Source organism: Anomalospiza imberbis, chromosome 2, assembly GCF_031753505.1.
Source record: "Anomalospiza imberbis isolate Cuckoo-Finch-1a 21T00152 chromosome 2, ASM3175350v1, whole genome shotgun sequence".
NCBI classification, from domain to species: Eukaryota; Metazoa; Chordata; class Aves; order Passeriformes; family Viduidae; genus Anomalospiza; species Anomalospiza imberbis.
This window is the reverse complement of record NC_089682.1, coordinates 87,244,075-87,261,316: the sequence shown is the minus strand read 5'-3', so window position 1 is coordinate 87,261,316 and position 17,242 is coordinate 87,244,075. Positions and strand designations below refer to the sequence as shown.

Below are 17,242 nucleotides of genomic sequence, written 5' to 3'. Positions count from 1 at the left end.
TGCCTACTTTACCTTGGCCCTTACTGTTCACACCAGCCCTCTGAAATCTCAGGTGCCTGTGACCAGCTGGAAAGTGGTGGAAGGTGAAGGAACATCAAGTTTTGGAACTCTTAAACTGCATGAACACAAGTCCAATGGTCCTTCTGGGCTACACATCTCTGTGCTGAGGGAGCTGCTTGATGGCATTGCAAGACCATTCTCCATTACCTTTCCAAGGTCGTAGCTACTAGGGGAGGTTCCTGAGCACTGGAAAAAAAAAAAAACAAATGCCACTCATATTCAAGAAAATGAAGAAGGAGGATCTTGGGAATTACAGAGCAGCTGCCTCATCTCTATTTCTTGGAAGGTGATGGAGCAAACATGTGGTGATTAGTGGCACAAAGTCCAGTTAGAGGTCAGTCACTACTGCTTTACCCATGGGGTTGTTACTGGGGTCAGTGCTGTGTAACATCTCCACTAAGGCCTGGATGATAATGCAGGGTGTAGCTGCAGAGTGTATGGGCAGTACAAAATGAGGAGAAATGTCTTATTTGCCAGATGGCTGTGCTCCCATTCAGAGAGGGAAAGGCTGCAGGAATGGGCCAACATAAACCCCATGAAGTTCAAAAAAGGCAACGTCTTACATTTGAGGAGGAAGAATCCTATCCCATTGTAGCAGTGGACAGGCTGGCTGACTGATTGGAAAGCAGTGTGGCAGAGGAGGGTCATGGGACAATGAAGACAGGATGCTGGGCTGTGTTTGGGAGAATTGCCAGCAGGTCAAGGGAGATGATCTACTTGTCCCTCGTGAGGACACACCCAGATTGCTGTCCCCAGTTCTGGGCTGCTCAGTACAAGTCAGACATGACCATGCTGGAGAGAGTCCAGTGGCAGGCCACAGCGATGATTAAGAGGCTGGAGCATCTTTGATAAGAGACTGAGAGATCTGTGACTGCTTGTCCTGAAGAAGAGAAGGCTGAAGGGGATCTTATGAATAAATACAAATATCTGAGGAGTGTAATTAAAACAGTCAGGCTCAGTGGTACCCAGTGACAGGGCACAGATTGAAATACAGAAACCACAACATTTAAACACAAGAAAAAAGCTATTTTGGACTTTTTTTTTTTACCCTCCCTCTTTTGAGGGTGATTGAACACTAAGACAGGTTGAACATTTGCCTGGGAAAGCTATGGAATCTCTGCCTTTAGAGATACTCAGATGTATGTATGGAGATACACAGATATCCTTGGGTGAAGTGCTCCAGGTGACTGCTTTGTGAGATGGGCTGGACTATCTGGATCTCCAAAGATCCTCTCCAACCTCAACTGTTCTGTGATTGTGCAACAGCCAGGCTCCTTAATTGTAAATATATTGAACCTGAACCGACAGTACCAGAATTAGTTAGAGTTCAAGTATTTAGAAAGTTCTGTGCTATGTCACGTCTCAAAATACAGTTTTTTGTCCTGCAGCTTTGTTTACAAGTCTGTGTTTTTCAACATTCTTTCCTATAATTCTCATCTGTAAAAATAGGAATTGTTAATGACTTTATAGTTTCACTTTTATTACTTCTGAAGTCCTGATCCTTAAAAAAGCCATTTATGAAGATTTTTGATTAAAATGAAATGCCACCTCTGCAGTTGAGAGAATCTAGATTATTCTGGTAAAGGAAAGAATCTCTCCAACTGAATGCTTTGACTCTTTGAGTTTTATTTTTTATATTTTTATTCGTGAAATATGTACCATCTATATTCTTTTGTCTCAAAACCAGTTAGACTTAGTTGGTTTAAATCTCTCTGCTCAGAGCATGTGTAATTTAAAAGGAACAACTACAGAAACTCCAAACAGTAGCAGTGAAATACTGCTCAAAGTTAGCTGAGTTGTGTTACAGCACCAAAACTCTTAAATCTTTGGCACTATGTTGCAGTGCTATGAAGTGTTTTATCCTTTTTCAGTGAGTTGCAGCTGTTTCATGCCCTGATTAATGAGAACAGAGAGTGAGAGCAACATGCTGTACATGAACTGCAGATAAAGTTTCTTCTCCATTCTCAATCTAGTATCAACTTTATATCTCAAATAGGATATTTGTTTCTTTTTTATTTTTTTAATTACAAGTGTAATGTTTTATCCTAATATGGCAATATCTTACTTATATTTGTTACGTGCTACAACCTCTATTTTTAAATCAGTCTGCTAATTGCATTTCACTGTGCTACTAAGATATTTCTTTATTATAGCAATTTATTATGGTAATTTCATATTTACTTCATGTCTTACTGCATTACCATATGTTCCAACTAGAGGAAGGTGAAAGCTTTTAAAATTATTATTTATTTTAACAATAGTAGTGCAAAAAATCTGTTTCCTTAGCATAGGCTGGAAGGGATCATGAAGGGAAAACAAGGTTGAGGAAGAAGGGCAATGCACAGCTGTATAATTGCATTTATTTGTATTAGAGTTTTACTCAGGCTGGAGTCCATCCACATAAATGACCCCAAAATATGAAGGATAAGAATAACTTTGAAGAAACATAGTGTTTATTATCACACAGAAATGGTGATGCTTAATCGTAAGTTAGTGTTTTGGTGGGGTGTGTGGCTGGCTTTCATTCTGAGATTTTAGAAAGCTGTTTTCTCACAGGTAGGTGGTCTGGTTTTTTTCTTTAATAGGACAGGGATAACTGTCATCAACAGTGACAGACCGAGCATGTGCAACTTGCTGCAGTTTGTGATTTCTGTCGCTGATGTAACCTGGAGGATGTGTTAGCAGCAACAGCCTGGGGCATCTCAGTTGAGCCAAGTGTTGTGCTTTAGGTACCCCATGATACAGCTCCACTTGCTCCACTGAGCAACCAGTTCTTGGTGGTACTTGTTTTATTAAGATTTTCTTGATATTAAAAAAAAAGTTAATTCATCAACATACTGATTTTCAAATTTCTTTTGGTGCTTTTTAGCTGTTTAAATTCATAGATTTATTGTTTGGTTTTAATTTTTGAATGTTAGACTCCCTTCACTGTGAACAGGAATCTTCAATAAAAATGTAACATTGCAGTAAGCTGCTGCTGAAGTTTTTATTCTTGGTAGATAAAATCTATTTTTATTTTGACATAACTAATGAAAAATCTGTCAGCCTAAGTGACAGTAATAGAATCTGCTATACAGAGATTGTCAAGAAAATCACAGGCTTGGAGTTACCGAGTCATAATTTTAATATAAATCAAGTGTTTGATTGTCACATTTTTAATAATAAAAATAATTTTCAATCCACTGAACACATGGAATATTTTAAGGGGCTCTGAGTTACTATGAGCTGTGAGATTTTACCTTGTAAAGTAATGAAGGCACTGTCTGCCTAAAGCCATACCTATGCAGATGGTAAAAGTGTTCTAATACTGAATAGAAGGGGGTTGGTTTTATTCTGGTTCTCAACTTGGCAAAGTCACAGGAATAGGAAGTACTACAGGAGGGCGTTAATATCAAAGAGAATCATCATATCATCTCTTTCTTTTCTTTTCTTTAATTGCCTGGTCTGTCAGGAATACAAATACTCACTGTTACAGTAAATGAAGGCCTAGGCCCACTTGCAAATACAAACATCAGACTTGAAAGCAAAAGAGATGCTGTCTACATAGCAGTAGAAGCTCAACCTGTGACATTTTTTGCTTGGTTGCACAATGATCCACTTTCAGCAGTGGAATAGAAAAGGCTGGACAGGAGCAGCATGTGAGTCTGGTGGCCGTGCATTCCCATGGTACTTCCTCATGGTAAATGAAAGGGACCACACACAGCTACACCGTTCTTGAATTTTTCTATTCTCTTCTTTTTTGTGCTTCTGATGCTGTCTGCCTGTACAATCGCTTGTGACAGCAAGCTTCGTAAAATCACTACCTGCTATGTAAAGATGTGCTACTTTTTATCTTTGTTAAGCTCATTTGAATATAGTTTTGTCACATTCCTCGTTATAATGTTATGGGCTTTGGTGAGCTATAGTTCTGCAGTCACCTTACTTTTCCTTAATGCTTTTTTAAACATTGTTCATATCACCATCTTGGTCTTCTACTCTTCAGTCTCTTTTGTTGTGAGGCAACTACTGTTCTGTGAATCCTTTGTGTTGTCCATCTCTGTACCTTTTCTTAACCCCATTTCATGAGTTAGAGAGAGCAGAACTGTCTGACACAACAGTTTTATAGAGCAGCAGAATTATATTCTGTCTTGGGTTTGTTGCATTTCTAAGTGATAGGGAAAATTTCATGGCATTTCTAGCTGTGGTTGAGCTTAGAGAACTGTGAAGAACTGTGACTCACAGATCTCTTCTTTACTCGAAATTGATGCGATAATGTTAATGAGGTTTAGATTTTTCCTTAAAACACCTTTCAGTTCACAACATGCCCCTTTTCCCAGTTTAGTTCTAATAACACATCTCCAGTATTCTTTGGTGGGAAGCCTTGTCAAAGGCTTTCTGAATATCCCGGTCTACAGGGTCCTAATTTATCTACTTATTTTCTCTACACCTCCTGAACACATGGTAAGGGCAGTATTTTCCTTCACAAAAGCTCTGTTGACTTTTACTGGTTGTATGGCTCATTCTTTTGTATGGACTCTACTGTCCTGCCAGGAGTGAATGTTAGTATCAGTGGTCCCTTTGGGACCTTCAAGGCTCCCAGGTCAATGCCACCTGGCCCACGTGACACAGTGATTTGGCTGGTCTTGTACTTTCCTACATGCTCTCCATGTCGATGCAGCTGTTCTGATGTGGAGAACATGCTGTGTGAGATACCACCTCATCATCTTCACTGGTAAAGATAGATGCTGAGGATTTAATGAGCTTCTTTCCTATGGACTTCTTATCCTTGGGCACCCTTTTCACACGTCTGTTGGAAAATGATCCTGTCAACCTGCTAGCTGTGTTTCATCTTTCAAGGTTTTAGGAACTTTTTAGTCTCAGCATGAACATCTGTTGCAAGGTTATCTTAAATTCTTCTTCAGGCTCCTAATTTCCTGTTTGCATCTCACTGCCCTGTTTTATGGCCTTTCCTGTTCTCATTTTCATCTCCCTCACTTTCAGAAATTTCCTCCTGTTCTCTTATTCACTCTCCTGACACATTTTGTGCAGCATGTCCACTTATTTACATGAAAAGAAGTAGAGGGTAGACTTTAATCATTTAGTGTTTTAGTTTGTAGTTGCCAATAATGAGTTCACAATTAGTTATTATTTTCTAAATTCAGAATATTTTCTCCTTTCTTTCTGTCTTTCTGGTAGCAGTGGAAGTAAAAAAAATACTTTTGCAGAAATGTGGGGCTTTACAAAGCGGGGGAATTAGAAGTAAGGCAATGTGTTTGGTTTCCTTTGACATAAAAACTGTTAGTTTGACTTTTCAGGTAATATATACTGGACATTTTAAAATATGCTGATACAAAAGAGGATGTTTCTCACTTTTAGTGACCCAAATACCCACAATATTTTTTTTTTTTTTTTGTCATTGAGATTTTGGAGATGCAGAGTTGCATTTGACATTCTTGGATAATTGAACACATATGTACTCATTAATTTTATGAAAAAAGGCTGTGATTTTTATAATTAGATTTCTTCTGGAAAATATACCACGGTGGAATGCTATGATGTTGTGATTGTAATATTGTCAATAATTTTCTTTACTAATGGCTAAAATAGTAAAGATTGTTAGGGATTCTATTCTGTTCTAATTATACTCCTATACTTCTGGAGGGACATTGTACTACTAGATGACACGAGATGCAGGATAGGGAAGTTCAGAGGTTTTGGCAAGCTGAGAGGTAGATCTGTAAAAGTGAGAAGCAGTGTGGGATTGTGGGATCTGTACTTCTTGTTTCTCTTAAATTACAGTAGGAAAGAAGTTAATGTAATTGGAGTGATTATTGCTTATGCTTCAGATTTAATGTCCAGCTGGGATTAATTATAAAAAGGCTTCTCAGAACAGTGAGCTCTTGGAGCACTGTCTTCATTACCATGGGGAGAAGAAAAAGAACTACTTTCTTAAGGTGTAGTTATAGCCTGATCATTGCTTTTGAAAAACTTAACATGACCTGTGTGTAGGCAATAATGAGGACCCAAATTCAGCAACCTGGGAGGTCCCTTCCAATCTCAAATTGCTGGAAATGCTCTTACTTGGTATAGACTCAGGAAAGCATTATTAGCAGATTACTTAATGACTCATTGGCAGATGGAATTTTAAACATTTTAAAGTCTAAATAAAGTTAATTAAGGGTATTGGACTAAAGCTTTGTGCTCAGTTTTGATGCCTGCAGCCATGTATTTTTGTGTTTAACATGGTCAGACCTCAGCCCAATATAGTTATTTATGGTAAAATGGAAATTTAATGTATGTACTTCATTAAGTATTTCTACTTCTTGGGTAAATGTTTACCAGATTTAAAAAAAAATTGATGCAAAAATAAATTATGTAGAGCCTGCAAGGTTATTTACTACCGGGTCTAGGAGGCTAATTTCAAATGGCTGATTTGCAAAATGGATTTAATTTTGAAGGTTTCTTATTAGAGATATTGGTGTTTAAGGAGTAAGCAGAAATAGGAGACAATGGTTTAGTAAGGATAAAAATTACAAGAAAGAGTTAACTAATTCTTTAGTAAGTAATACATCAGGGTTTAGGGAGTGTTATGGTTTTTTTAACACAGTTTAAAATTCCCAAAAGTATGAAGCATAATATATGTTCTGTGACTCCTAGTATACCTAGTGTGCTTTAGGGATTTCCTTCCATTTTGGAAATTTTCCCAGTAAGTCAGTGTCATTAATGTGGAGTACCATTTCCTTGGAACTGAATTTCTCTAGTCTTAACAACTTCTGACCCTTGAGAAACACACAAGTCATCTGCTCCCATCCTTGTGATGAGCTTCCAAAATCTCAGAGTGCGATATGAAGCACAGGTGCTGCATGGCTACAGCAGACAGCTTTGAAGAAGTGCTTGTATTTGCTAACTGATTAAATCTGTTTATATAACGGAAAACTAGCTTATCTTGGGATCTGATCAGAAAGTTGAAAAGTGTCTTAAAATGGTGTGTAGTGAGCAGACCCTTTCCACTGGGAATTGTTATCCCTTAGTTAGGGCAGGAGGCCTGAGACTGAATCCACTGGTCCAGGCTGTTGGCATGTGAAGCAAACTGTGACAAATGTAAACTTTCATCTGCAATGTTTGATTGGAGAGGGCTGGTTTTTTTGAGTGCATTAATTCAATTGCTTTGTGATCATAGGACCACATTTTTGGTTTGTGACATTAGGACTATCTAAATGAAGGGTGCAATGTCTGTACATAACAGCAATGCTTCCCATTTCAAGGAAATGGTAGGAACAGTAAAGTGCTTTCTGCTTTTTCTGTGTTTTTATTACTTGCATTAAAGCTCAAGAGAATTTCACATCTGATAATAGAAGATGGTTTTAAACTTTAGGTCAGGTCTTGGTTAAGTTTCCAGAAGCTCTAGAATAACTTCAAATGATGTTTGTCCGACATTATCTAGAAATGGTATTATAAGATTCTTATCACGTTACATTACAAATGGGAAATATTCTGGAAATAGTAATTTTGCAATATAATATCCAAACATACTTGCTTTTTCTCATACCTCTTGTGTGCTTCAACACTGAAGAAAATTCGAGACCTGTGAAATTAGTATTCTGTGTTCATGTTGTTTTGTCTGATTTAGTGGAGAATTTCTGTAATCGGATGAATCCCACCCACACAGGTGCAAACAGCAAACACCTTTAAAATATACTGCCTCTTACTCATTTCAAAAAATGGGATTTATATAGACAGGATTCAGTATGCAACGGAAGGGTTTGGATCAGTGAGTCATTTTTGCCTAAAAAGATTTGCATGGTAAAAATATCCCTATCTGTTACTGTTCTCACACTTTCCAGATAATAATTATCTCTGATGGTTAGCTGATTTCATGCTGAAGGCTTCAGTTCAGCAGCACACTCAAAGTCTTGCATGACTTGCATCAAACTGGATTATTCCCTCTATATTAAAGTAATTTTTGTGCTTGAATCAGACACATTTAAGTACCCTGTTGAATTAGTATCTGTGTGGAAATTGTTTTTCTCCTCAACATAATCAATTTTGGAACTGAAAATTACCTTCTGCTGATGGTTTTAGTATTTTTTCCCAAGTTCTGCCACCATCAGTTGTTGCTCACTTTAATATTTGTGGCTTTGCATCTATCCAGACAATTGAATTATTTTGTGTGTATCTTCAGAATAATTATATGCCTCTTGACTGCCTTTTCAGTTTACATGTAAAATTAGCATTTTGCCAACATTGTCATTCTTTAAAAAATAGCAATGCAAACTCTAGTGCAAAATTTTGGTGCAAGAGAGAAGAATTAGTCTCTCTTCAATGTGAATAAATAAAGTTTAAATTCACGTTTATATTGTGGTGTAACATAAATTTTAAAAAGCGTAACTTTATATGTGCAGCTGTTTCTACATGTATCTATATTTTAATATTTTTCAGACAAGTATAAAAGAAGGATTACTACTGAAGCAAACCAGCTCTTTTCAGAGGTGGAAAAAGCGTTATTTCAAACTTCGAGGTCGTACCCTTTACTATGCTAAGGATTCAAAGGTAATTCTGTGCTATTAATGTCTAATGACATTTACTTGTGACTTCAGTTTTGTTTACACTTATAAGTTTAACACATTTAATAATAATAATAATAATATAATTATTTGTTCACAGTTGTTTTATGTAAAAACTGCTGTATATAGGATGTAGTGGGTTAAATTAACTTTAAGGTTATTGGTAATTTCTCTTGATTTTTTTACATGAAGCTTATCTCAGTTATTTTAACCTTTTTGTCTATTCAGACAAATAATAAAGTCATTTTAAGGAGCTGTGGGGTTTTTTGTGGCTCTCAGACAGTCAAAAAAAGTAAAAATTGGATAATGCTTAGAAGTAATCACTAAGGCTGCATTCTATTAAAACACTTCTGCTCTGATGCCCATAGAAATAGCTGTATGAAATCAAGATAGGCTGATTTTCTGCCAAAACTGATATATAAGGGAAAAAGCTGTTTCCCATCTATTGAATTTTTTTTGGTGGGAGAATTGGGGGTGGGCAGAGGGGAATACTTATCTTCTCTTTGAAAGGCATTTCCTTCCTCCCTCCCAAGGCTGGGACCAAGGGCATTTTGGCTGACTCAGATTGTGCTGTTTTGTAGCTGTGGGTGTTACTCTTCTTTACCCTGTGGGTTTCCAGCATTTCATGGGAGCTGGGTGAGGTGCTTCAGGTCTCCATCATCTTCTGTAGTGTTGTTTTCTCAACAAAACTCTTAGTAAAGGCACAGAGATCTCTCCTTGTGGGACTGTAGGACTGCAGCTGCACGGTACACTGTTGTGTGAGTATAATGAATCAAGGAAAGCACCACTGCTCCAGGGAGCCCAGCACTTCAGGACCTCTGTTGTCAAACCTCTCAGCACTTGGTGAGACCATGAGCAGTTTATATAAAAGATAAGAATGGCAGATAAGAGCTCTGAGAACGGCAACCTCAAATCACAGTATGATGCTGAGATGTTTTAAAAATGTGAGCCTACCCTGTAAGATGAGGAATATGGGATATTTTGTGTCTCAGTTGGTCTCACTCCAACAGGTTTGTGCCCTTGTTGTCTTGGGAACCACAGAACTGCTGTAGCATTTCCAGAGGAGAGACCCAAAGATGAGCAGAGGGCTGCAGTACCTCTCTTATGAAGACAGACTGACAGATCTGGGACCTTGTAGCAGCCTTCTATTACTTAGAAGGGGTACAAGGGACTGGAGAGGGGCTTTTTACAAGGGCACGTGGTCATAGGACGAGCGGGAATGACTTTAAACTGAAAGAGGATCCATAATATCCATATTTAGATATTAGGTAGGAAGATATTCTTTACTGTGAGGGTGGTGAGACACTGGCACAGGCTACTCAGAGAAGCTGTGAATGCCCCATCCCTGGAAATGTTCAAGGCCAGGTTGGATGGGGCTTTAAGCAACCTGGACCATGGCAAGGGGTTTGGAGGTAGATGATCTTTAAGATACCTTCCAACTAAAACCATTCTGTAATTCTATGTTAAAGATGAGAAAAGAAGGTGTTATGAGAAGGCAATTGTGCCAATACTCAAAGGCATGCTGAATCCAGACATGCTGAAACTCCCCCAGTATTGATTCTCCTCCCAGTGGTGTGGAAGAGGACAAACATGGTAGGGCTAAAAAAACAGGCATTTTTGCTGGACTGTTCTGTGCTACAAAACCCATCATGAACATAACAGAACCTAACTGATCCTTTGCCAGAGGCTGGAATGTTTGGAGTAGACATAAATTCCTCTTGTTCAAACACCAGACAAAGGAGTGGAGAGGATCAGTTCAGCCCTTTGCGATGCATCTTCTCATATGGATACTATATCATGGCTTCCTACATGACTTAAGGGTTCCATCCTAAAACTGAATAATGCATTTACATTTTACCGTGTGAGAATCTCTTTCCTCTGACACTGTATTTATGCTGCACAGTAGACGCTCTAAAGCCTCATCAATGTAAGAAACCCCCTTCTTTTAAAAGAGATTTTAAAGCAATATAATTATTGAGCCCTTTTTTATGCTCTCATGTACCACTCAGAATAGCAAGGAGGACCGTGTTTAGGGGCCAGTTATAAAATTTTATCACATCATCAGTGTGTTCTATTTTTCTCACTACTTTTATTTTCTATTTTTATTTTCTAGTTGGAATAGATGCAATGAAATTAAAGCACATTTTGCAAGCATAGCTGGAAGTGGATTCAGACTTAATTTAATGCTTCTATGTTCTTTTCCCTTCACAGTCTCTAATATTTGATGAAGTTGACCTGTCAGATGCCAGTGTAGCTGAATCAAGCACAAAAAATGTCAACAACAGCTTCACGGTATGGAACAATTTTAACACTGTTTTTGAAGGCTGTGAATAGACTGTTACTAAGAAAATCAAGGATCCTCTAAATTGCTTATTTTCCTCTGTTTGGAAATAAAATGTCTTTTTTTGGAAATGATTTAATGTATGAGAACAATACCACGTGAGCTATAGAACATTTTATTTCAGTGAGCAGAAATGTGAGATGACAGTTTTTTCAAAAGATGATGATAGAAGGCCTTAAAAATACAAGATTCAGTACTTAGTGCTTATTATGGGTTTGTGCCATTGTTTCTTTTTGAGGTGACATGCTGAATTAAATCAAATGTAATTGTGGTTTTGTTTTAATTTTCTTAACATAACATTTTTGTTTTCTTCCCATATTGAAATATATTTGATTTTTTTACCGCCAATCATACCCATATATGTTTCTAAGTCACATGGAAAAGCTGTCCCTACAGTTGCACCTTGATTCTGATACTGGTGTAAGAACATAGAGTATTGATAAGTCCCTATTTCTGTAAGTTCACAGGTGTTTTTTACACAAATGATCCCTCATTTATTGTTCAACTGTCTGTTAGAACTAAGTGATAATGTCTGGCACAGTTCCTCTGCTGATTCTTAACCTCTGTAAAAAAAGATCTTGAACATGAGCTAGTTATGAGGAATGCCATTGGTGAAGTTGTCCTTTTGAAGGATATCTCAAGACGTCCCACTTATGGTAATGGCTTCATTTTCCTTAACTGCATGTCACTATTAAAAAGGTTAATTTTTAATTTTCCTGACATTTTTAATTCCCCAGGTGACCCATATTAGTCCATATTACCAGTCTTGGTTTTTCTTCCCCAAAGCAGTCAAACGCGAGCCTCATGAGAGGTCCATAGTTTCTCCTTGCTGTGGTACCTGCCTGCTGAAGCAGTCAGAGCACTTCAGAGACGTGCTTGTGCTGGCCTTGACAGCCCAGTGTGTTCTGTCAGTCTAAGCTGCTTTACTGGCTAAGAATGCAATTAAAGAGACTACTTTGAAGAAGGTCTCAGGTGAGGTGGTGACTGTGTAAGGTACTAGGCTGTCTTTTGGAAAGGTTATTTCTGTTGCCCAGAAGTTCTGCTCCTTCAGAAAAGTGGGATGCTTGGGCTTTTTGCCTTTTTTTTTTTTTTTCCTTTTTCAGTATTTGGTGTTTTGGTATCCTTTGTAATCCTTTAGGCCCATTCAGCATCTCATTCTTCACCAAAAGCATGTTTTCCTTCTAGTATCAAGACTTCTGGGGAAGACAGTAGTGAAAAAAGAAATCTCTGGCTACAGCTTTAACAGCTTCAGAGACATTGTTTATTTCATGTCCTGGGTACTTTAGGGTAAGCAGTGTTTTCTCTCAGGAGTCCTCAAATTCATTTTGAAAAATTATTTGGATGTAAAACTCTCCTGGATTGAAGAGTTGTCTGATTTGACTGTGAAATATGGTAATAGTTGTCATCTTGCTTAATCTTTTGGCTTCTTTCTCTGTGTTTGCCTAACCCAGTCTCCCAGCAACACAGCTCTGTGGAGTGAGACATCTCTGACCTCGCCTGCACTGGGCTGGACTCAGGGGCTGGGGGAGGAGTGGGTGGCTAGCTCTCCAGCAATACTCCTTATAAATAAAAAGAAACTTTTTTTTTTTTTTTGCCTTTTTATTTTCTTCCATCTTAAAAAGGTAATTATGCCTTTCTTAAAATTATGGGTCTTTATTTATGTTCTAAGTGATCTATTAGCATTCTTTTTGTTACAAAAAAGCAAAAATGAAATCCTTAACTTTAGCCTTATCTAGTTAATGTACTCCTCTTGCTTCTTTGTCTCAGTAGATAATATTTTTAACACAAACTGACGTAGATGGAATATACACCAAATGACATTTTTTCCAGGAAAACGCACCTTTAAAAATAATTTTAATTTTTTTTTAATTTGTCATTTCACTTAAATCCCACCCTCTCCCCTCAATTTCCCACCCCCAGCTTGTAGAAATTACTGCTTTGCCTTCTTTTGCCCTTTCTAGTTTTTCTGTTTGAAGACAGAGGTGTGTGTCAAGTTTTTCCATGCTCTTTTTTTGGATAAAACTCAAGTCCTAAAATTAGTCATAACACACAGATTTAAGGTTGAGTTTATTTGTAATGCACAAGCTTGCAGAATATTTTATGTAACTAAATACTACTGTTTGTTCACCAGAATTACTTTTGCTATCTTTCTACAAACAAGTTGAGGTTAAAGGGAAATTTGAGGTACGTAATATCTGCTAATTAAAATACAGAGATTATAAACTTTAATCAGTTCATTTGTTTCATTTTTTTCCTTACTGCTGATGATATTACCTTTCAGTGAACAATCATCTCACTTCTAGCAATTAGTTTCTAGTGCACAACCTTTCCTTTTGGGAGTTTATAAGTGTTTTGTAGTTCTGAGCATCCTTACCTGGAGGTTAATAGGAAAGGTGTCCCTTGACTTCAGAGCCTTTATGTAAGACACTCAGGGCTGGATTCTTCCCACTGCCTTGTTAGGTACCAGTGTCCCAAGTCTATGGGAAGAGAGAGAAGAGGTCCCAGCAGTCAGTGAGAGATTTGCATCACCCTCTCCATCAGGCACACCAGGAGCCCAGGGGAATTTTGCTCAGCCCATGGCCAGTTCATTGGCGTGGGTGAGTGCTGAGTCCTCATAGTGATATTGGGCACTCTGCAGAACATGTTTTTCCCCAGAACTTTGCTTCTGCCTCAGGGAGTGGTTTATGTTGTCTCAGCACAGCCAGAAGAGTGTAGTGCTCAGCATGTTACCCCTTTGGGGAGGCTCCTGGGATGAATCAGTCTTCCACCCTTATTGCACAGAAGCAGATGGGATGGGGCAGTGACCAATTCTGCTGAGAGCTGTAATTCCTTGTGCATTTTGGTTTGCAGGGATGGAAGCTGGCTTGTTGATACCTCGAGTGCATTTAGAAAAACCCTCTTTATTGTTCTCTAAACGAGACTCGAGACTGAATGGGGCTGAAGAGTGTTCTCTGGTGTGCAAGTGTGGGCTTGTAGAGCAGTGGTGGTGTGCTTTTGTTCTAACAGATACAAGGAATGGGATTTTAAAATATGAAAAGGATTATTGAACAGGCATATTCAGATAATGAAGTTCCTCTAGGCAACAAAGATGATTATGGATTGTGCTTTAAAAGGAAATTATCTTAGGTGAAATTTGGGCTTAAGTTTCTACCTCTGCCTTGCTTTTGATGCTGAGGAACTGATGCACATTGCTGAGGAAAAAAATCTGTAGATGATAAGTAGGCTGCCCCTCAGTAGTTGAGCCACATGGTAGTATAAAATGCTCTGGGTTATTATAAATATGTGCTAGAGTCTCATGTTCAATGCACAGGCTTCATGTGGCAGCACCTGTATTTTAATCCATCCAAACTTTTGCTTCAAACTCTTAATTCATTTATGGGTTTTTTGATGCTAAATATAATGGAAAATAATAATATGGTAAAATACTGTTTTTGAGGCACTACTTTGTATAGCTGGCTTTATCTAATTGCATCTAAGAGTAACAGAGGGAATAATTTCTCTGTCATTCTGGAAGGTTCCCTCCAGGACTATGAGAGTTAACATACTATATAATACTCAGGATGGGGATTCAGCTTGTCCTAACTTCTGTGTGGGACTTGATGATGGGTTTATAGACCCCTAAATTTAGGTATCTAAAAGAAAATCAATAGGTCTTCAAAGCAGATTTCTGTAATTGCTCTGTTCAGTTTAGACTCCAATGGTTTATTAACTGATTATCCCTTAGCTACAATAGCAGCTTTGTCATCCAGGGCACCTAAAATGTAGGCCCTTGCTTTCAGCTTTCTGAATCAGGTGCTGAATCAAGTGCTTTTTGTTGAATATGCATCTTCTGAAAGTTGTCAGCTTGAGGGGGAGGAAGCTGCAGTAGGCAGATCTGCTATCCTGGAAAGCCTACTGTGATTTTTAGTAATTAGAGACTGCTGGAAAGGAGACCTTATGTTCCAGATAATAACACTGATTGCAAGGATTCTGGATATACTTGCAGAAATGTCTAACACAGTACATTTTTGCTGATTTATTGGTTTTAGCAATGCTTTAGACCATATAGACCACAGAGTCCTGATTATTTATTCTGTGAAAAAAATACTTCCTTGGAGAACTTTTAAAGTGCTGGGCTTTAATAAAGTTTTCTCACCTAGTATTATGATGCAAAGGCAGTAGAAACTTATCAGCTATCTCAGTTTTTTATTTTATATTTTTATTATCTTCATTTGATTTAACTGTTTTCCAAGGTAAATAATATTTGTCAACATACTTCTATACTTTTATCTATTCTTGCTGTTCTCCTGATTGTTATTCTGCAGTATCATCTTGTAAGTGAAGTTACATGCTTGACACTCAGGGAAGCCCAAATCATAGACATCTGGGATTATTTTATAAATTAATGTTCATTTACATTCCTTATGGATCCTAAGTTTTTTCTGTTTTCTGCAGTGGCATAGTGTGCATTTTTTGTGTCCTCTTTTTTGATACTAAGATCCTTCTTCTGTTAATTTGGAGCTGTCTGTAATTTATAAATATTTAATCTGTGCTTCTGTGGTGTGTATTTCTTTGTTTTTACTAATGCTGAATTTTTTCAAGTCACTCTACTCTCTACTTAATACATTGCTTGGCTCACTTTGAAGTGCCTTGGAGATCAAGAGGGGGAACTAAGTAATCAAAATTTTGTGCTGTCTGCAAATATTCCTGTATTGCTACTTTACACTTCTCTTCCAGTTTAAGAATCATACCACAAAATTTTGTTGGAGAATAATAAGCTGCTTATTATCTGTTAGTCTTTTTCATATTAAAAATTCTTCTTATTCCTTCTTACTTTTTTACAACCCTTAGTTTTTCAACTCGTTGCCTGATGGTAAATAAAATTATTGGTCTTTTCAGTTAAATTACTGAATTAAACATGATTATGGATCAGCCTAAGGTTTTAACTTTTCTGAACAGAAGTACTTAATTTTGTTCAAATTAATCCCTTTAATTAATTAGTCCCTTTATGAGTAAGTTTTTAAAATGTGTTTTTTTCCTATTATATTAAAAAAGACCCAAACAAATCATGAATGGCATTTAATTAAGCTTAGTCCCTGAATGTAACTTCGTTACCAGATTTTTTTTTTCTGATTTCCACATTTTTTTGGTCAGACATATGCGTTCACTTGGACTGAAAAGTAGGGAATTCAGCTTAATATGTTTTAAACAACAACAACAACAAAATCTTTATGCAGCTGTCTATGGTTTTCTCAGTATTTTGTAAATTTGGATAGATTTTGAAAAAACAAAATATGTGTATATGCTGATTATCCTTGGATATTTTATTTTTAGGAGATCAGGGTTTTTCTATAGGTTAGTGAAACCAAATATTCTACTGGAGCAACTGTGCTTCAAGTGTGGTTAAAATTTATATTGTCTTCTTCTAGTTTCTGTTGTTTTCTTACAGACCTCTGATTACCTTATTTTCTATCCATATTTCTGAATGTAGCATATCCTATGTCTTGGTTGGGGATGTAAAGTTTATTGGCATATGACTTATGTGGAACCAGCTTAAAGGATAAAGTAATTTTTTTTCATCTTTGAATCCTCTTGTACAGCTGCTGTTTTCAATGGGAGGTGGCCCAGTTGTAATGGAAGCCCAATTCTTGTGATTTGTCAAGATTTCAAGTTGAATACTGCAACCAGTCCCGAAGGGCTGATTGCTTTTAGCACTTTATTTTAGTCCTGTTGCTTCTGACATCAGTCAGCTCTGTTTTCATCATGGAGATTAGCTGCTTCTAATTGATTTTAGAGAACTAACTTTTAATATTCACTCTGGGCTTGGGAGACAGAGTGTTTGGCAACACTCTGGCAGTGTTGCCAGAGTTTTGTAGTACATTTCAGAGATGGTGTTAATTTCTCTGGACTTAGACATATTTTGCTTCTTTCTTGCCACTGAGATATTTTCAAGAGTTGTTGTTGAGATTTTTCCTTAGGGACTACAAAACCTTCAGGGAATGTGAGAATTGCTTAACTTCCCCCAAGCCACATCAGGAAGAAAGAAGACAAGTGTTTTCCCAAGTTTAAAACCTTTCATCTTTGGGTTTGGGCACTCCTTCTGTAATTTCAAATATTAAGAGACAAAGAGAGATATTCCTAAAGCTGGGAATAATTATCCTTAAACTTTTTTTTCCTTTTTTTCAACTTAAATAAGCTAAGATCAGTTCGATTTTGTTACTGACTCTTGATTTGCCCAGAGTTCAGGCTCTTGAGCTTTATTTAAGTGCAGAAAGCTTATGGATTCTAATGGAGGTATTCCTCTGCTGCTGTCCTGTGT

At 37.4% G+C, this 17,242-nt stretch overlaps 1 protein-coding gene across 5 annotated transcripts in view; it reads left to right on the top strand.

Moving 5' to 3' along the window:
- DGKH (diacylglycerol kinase eta) overlaps positions 1 to 17,242 on the top strand; it is a 165,050-nt gene that overhangs the window by 72,335 nt on the left and 75,473 nt on the right. For 4 of the 5 annotated variants that reach the window (XM_068182242.1, XM_068182244.1, XM_068182243.1 and 1 more), the window contains exons 3-4: positions 8,479 to 8,589; positions 10,815 to 10,895. In XM_068182242.1, the coding sequence (XP_068038343.1) occupies positions 8,479 to 8,589; positions 10,815 to 10,895 (192 nt within the window). Of the gene's footprint in view, positions 1 to 8,478; positions 8,590 to 9,616; positions 9,765 to 10,814; positions 10,896 to 17,242 lie in introns of those variants that run through there. The other variant, XM_068182245.1, reaches the window with a different exon arrangement.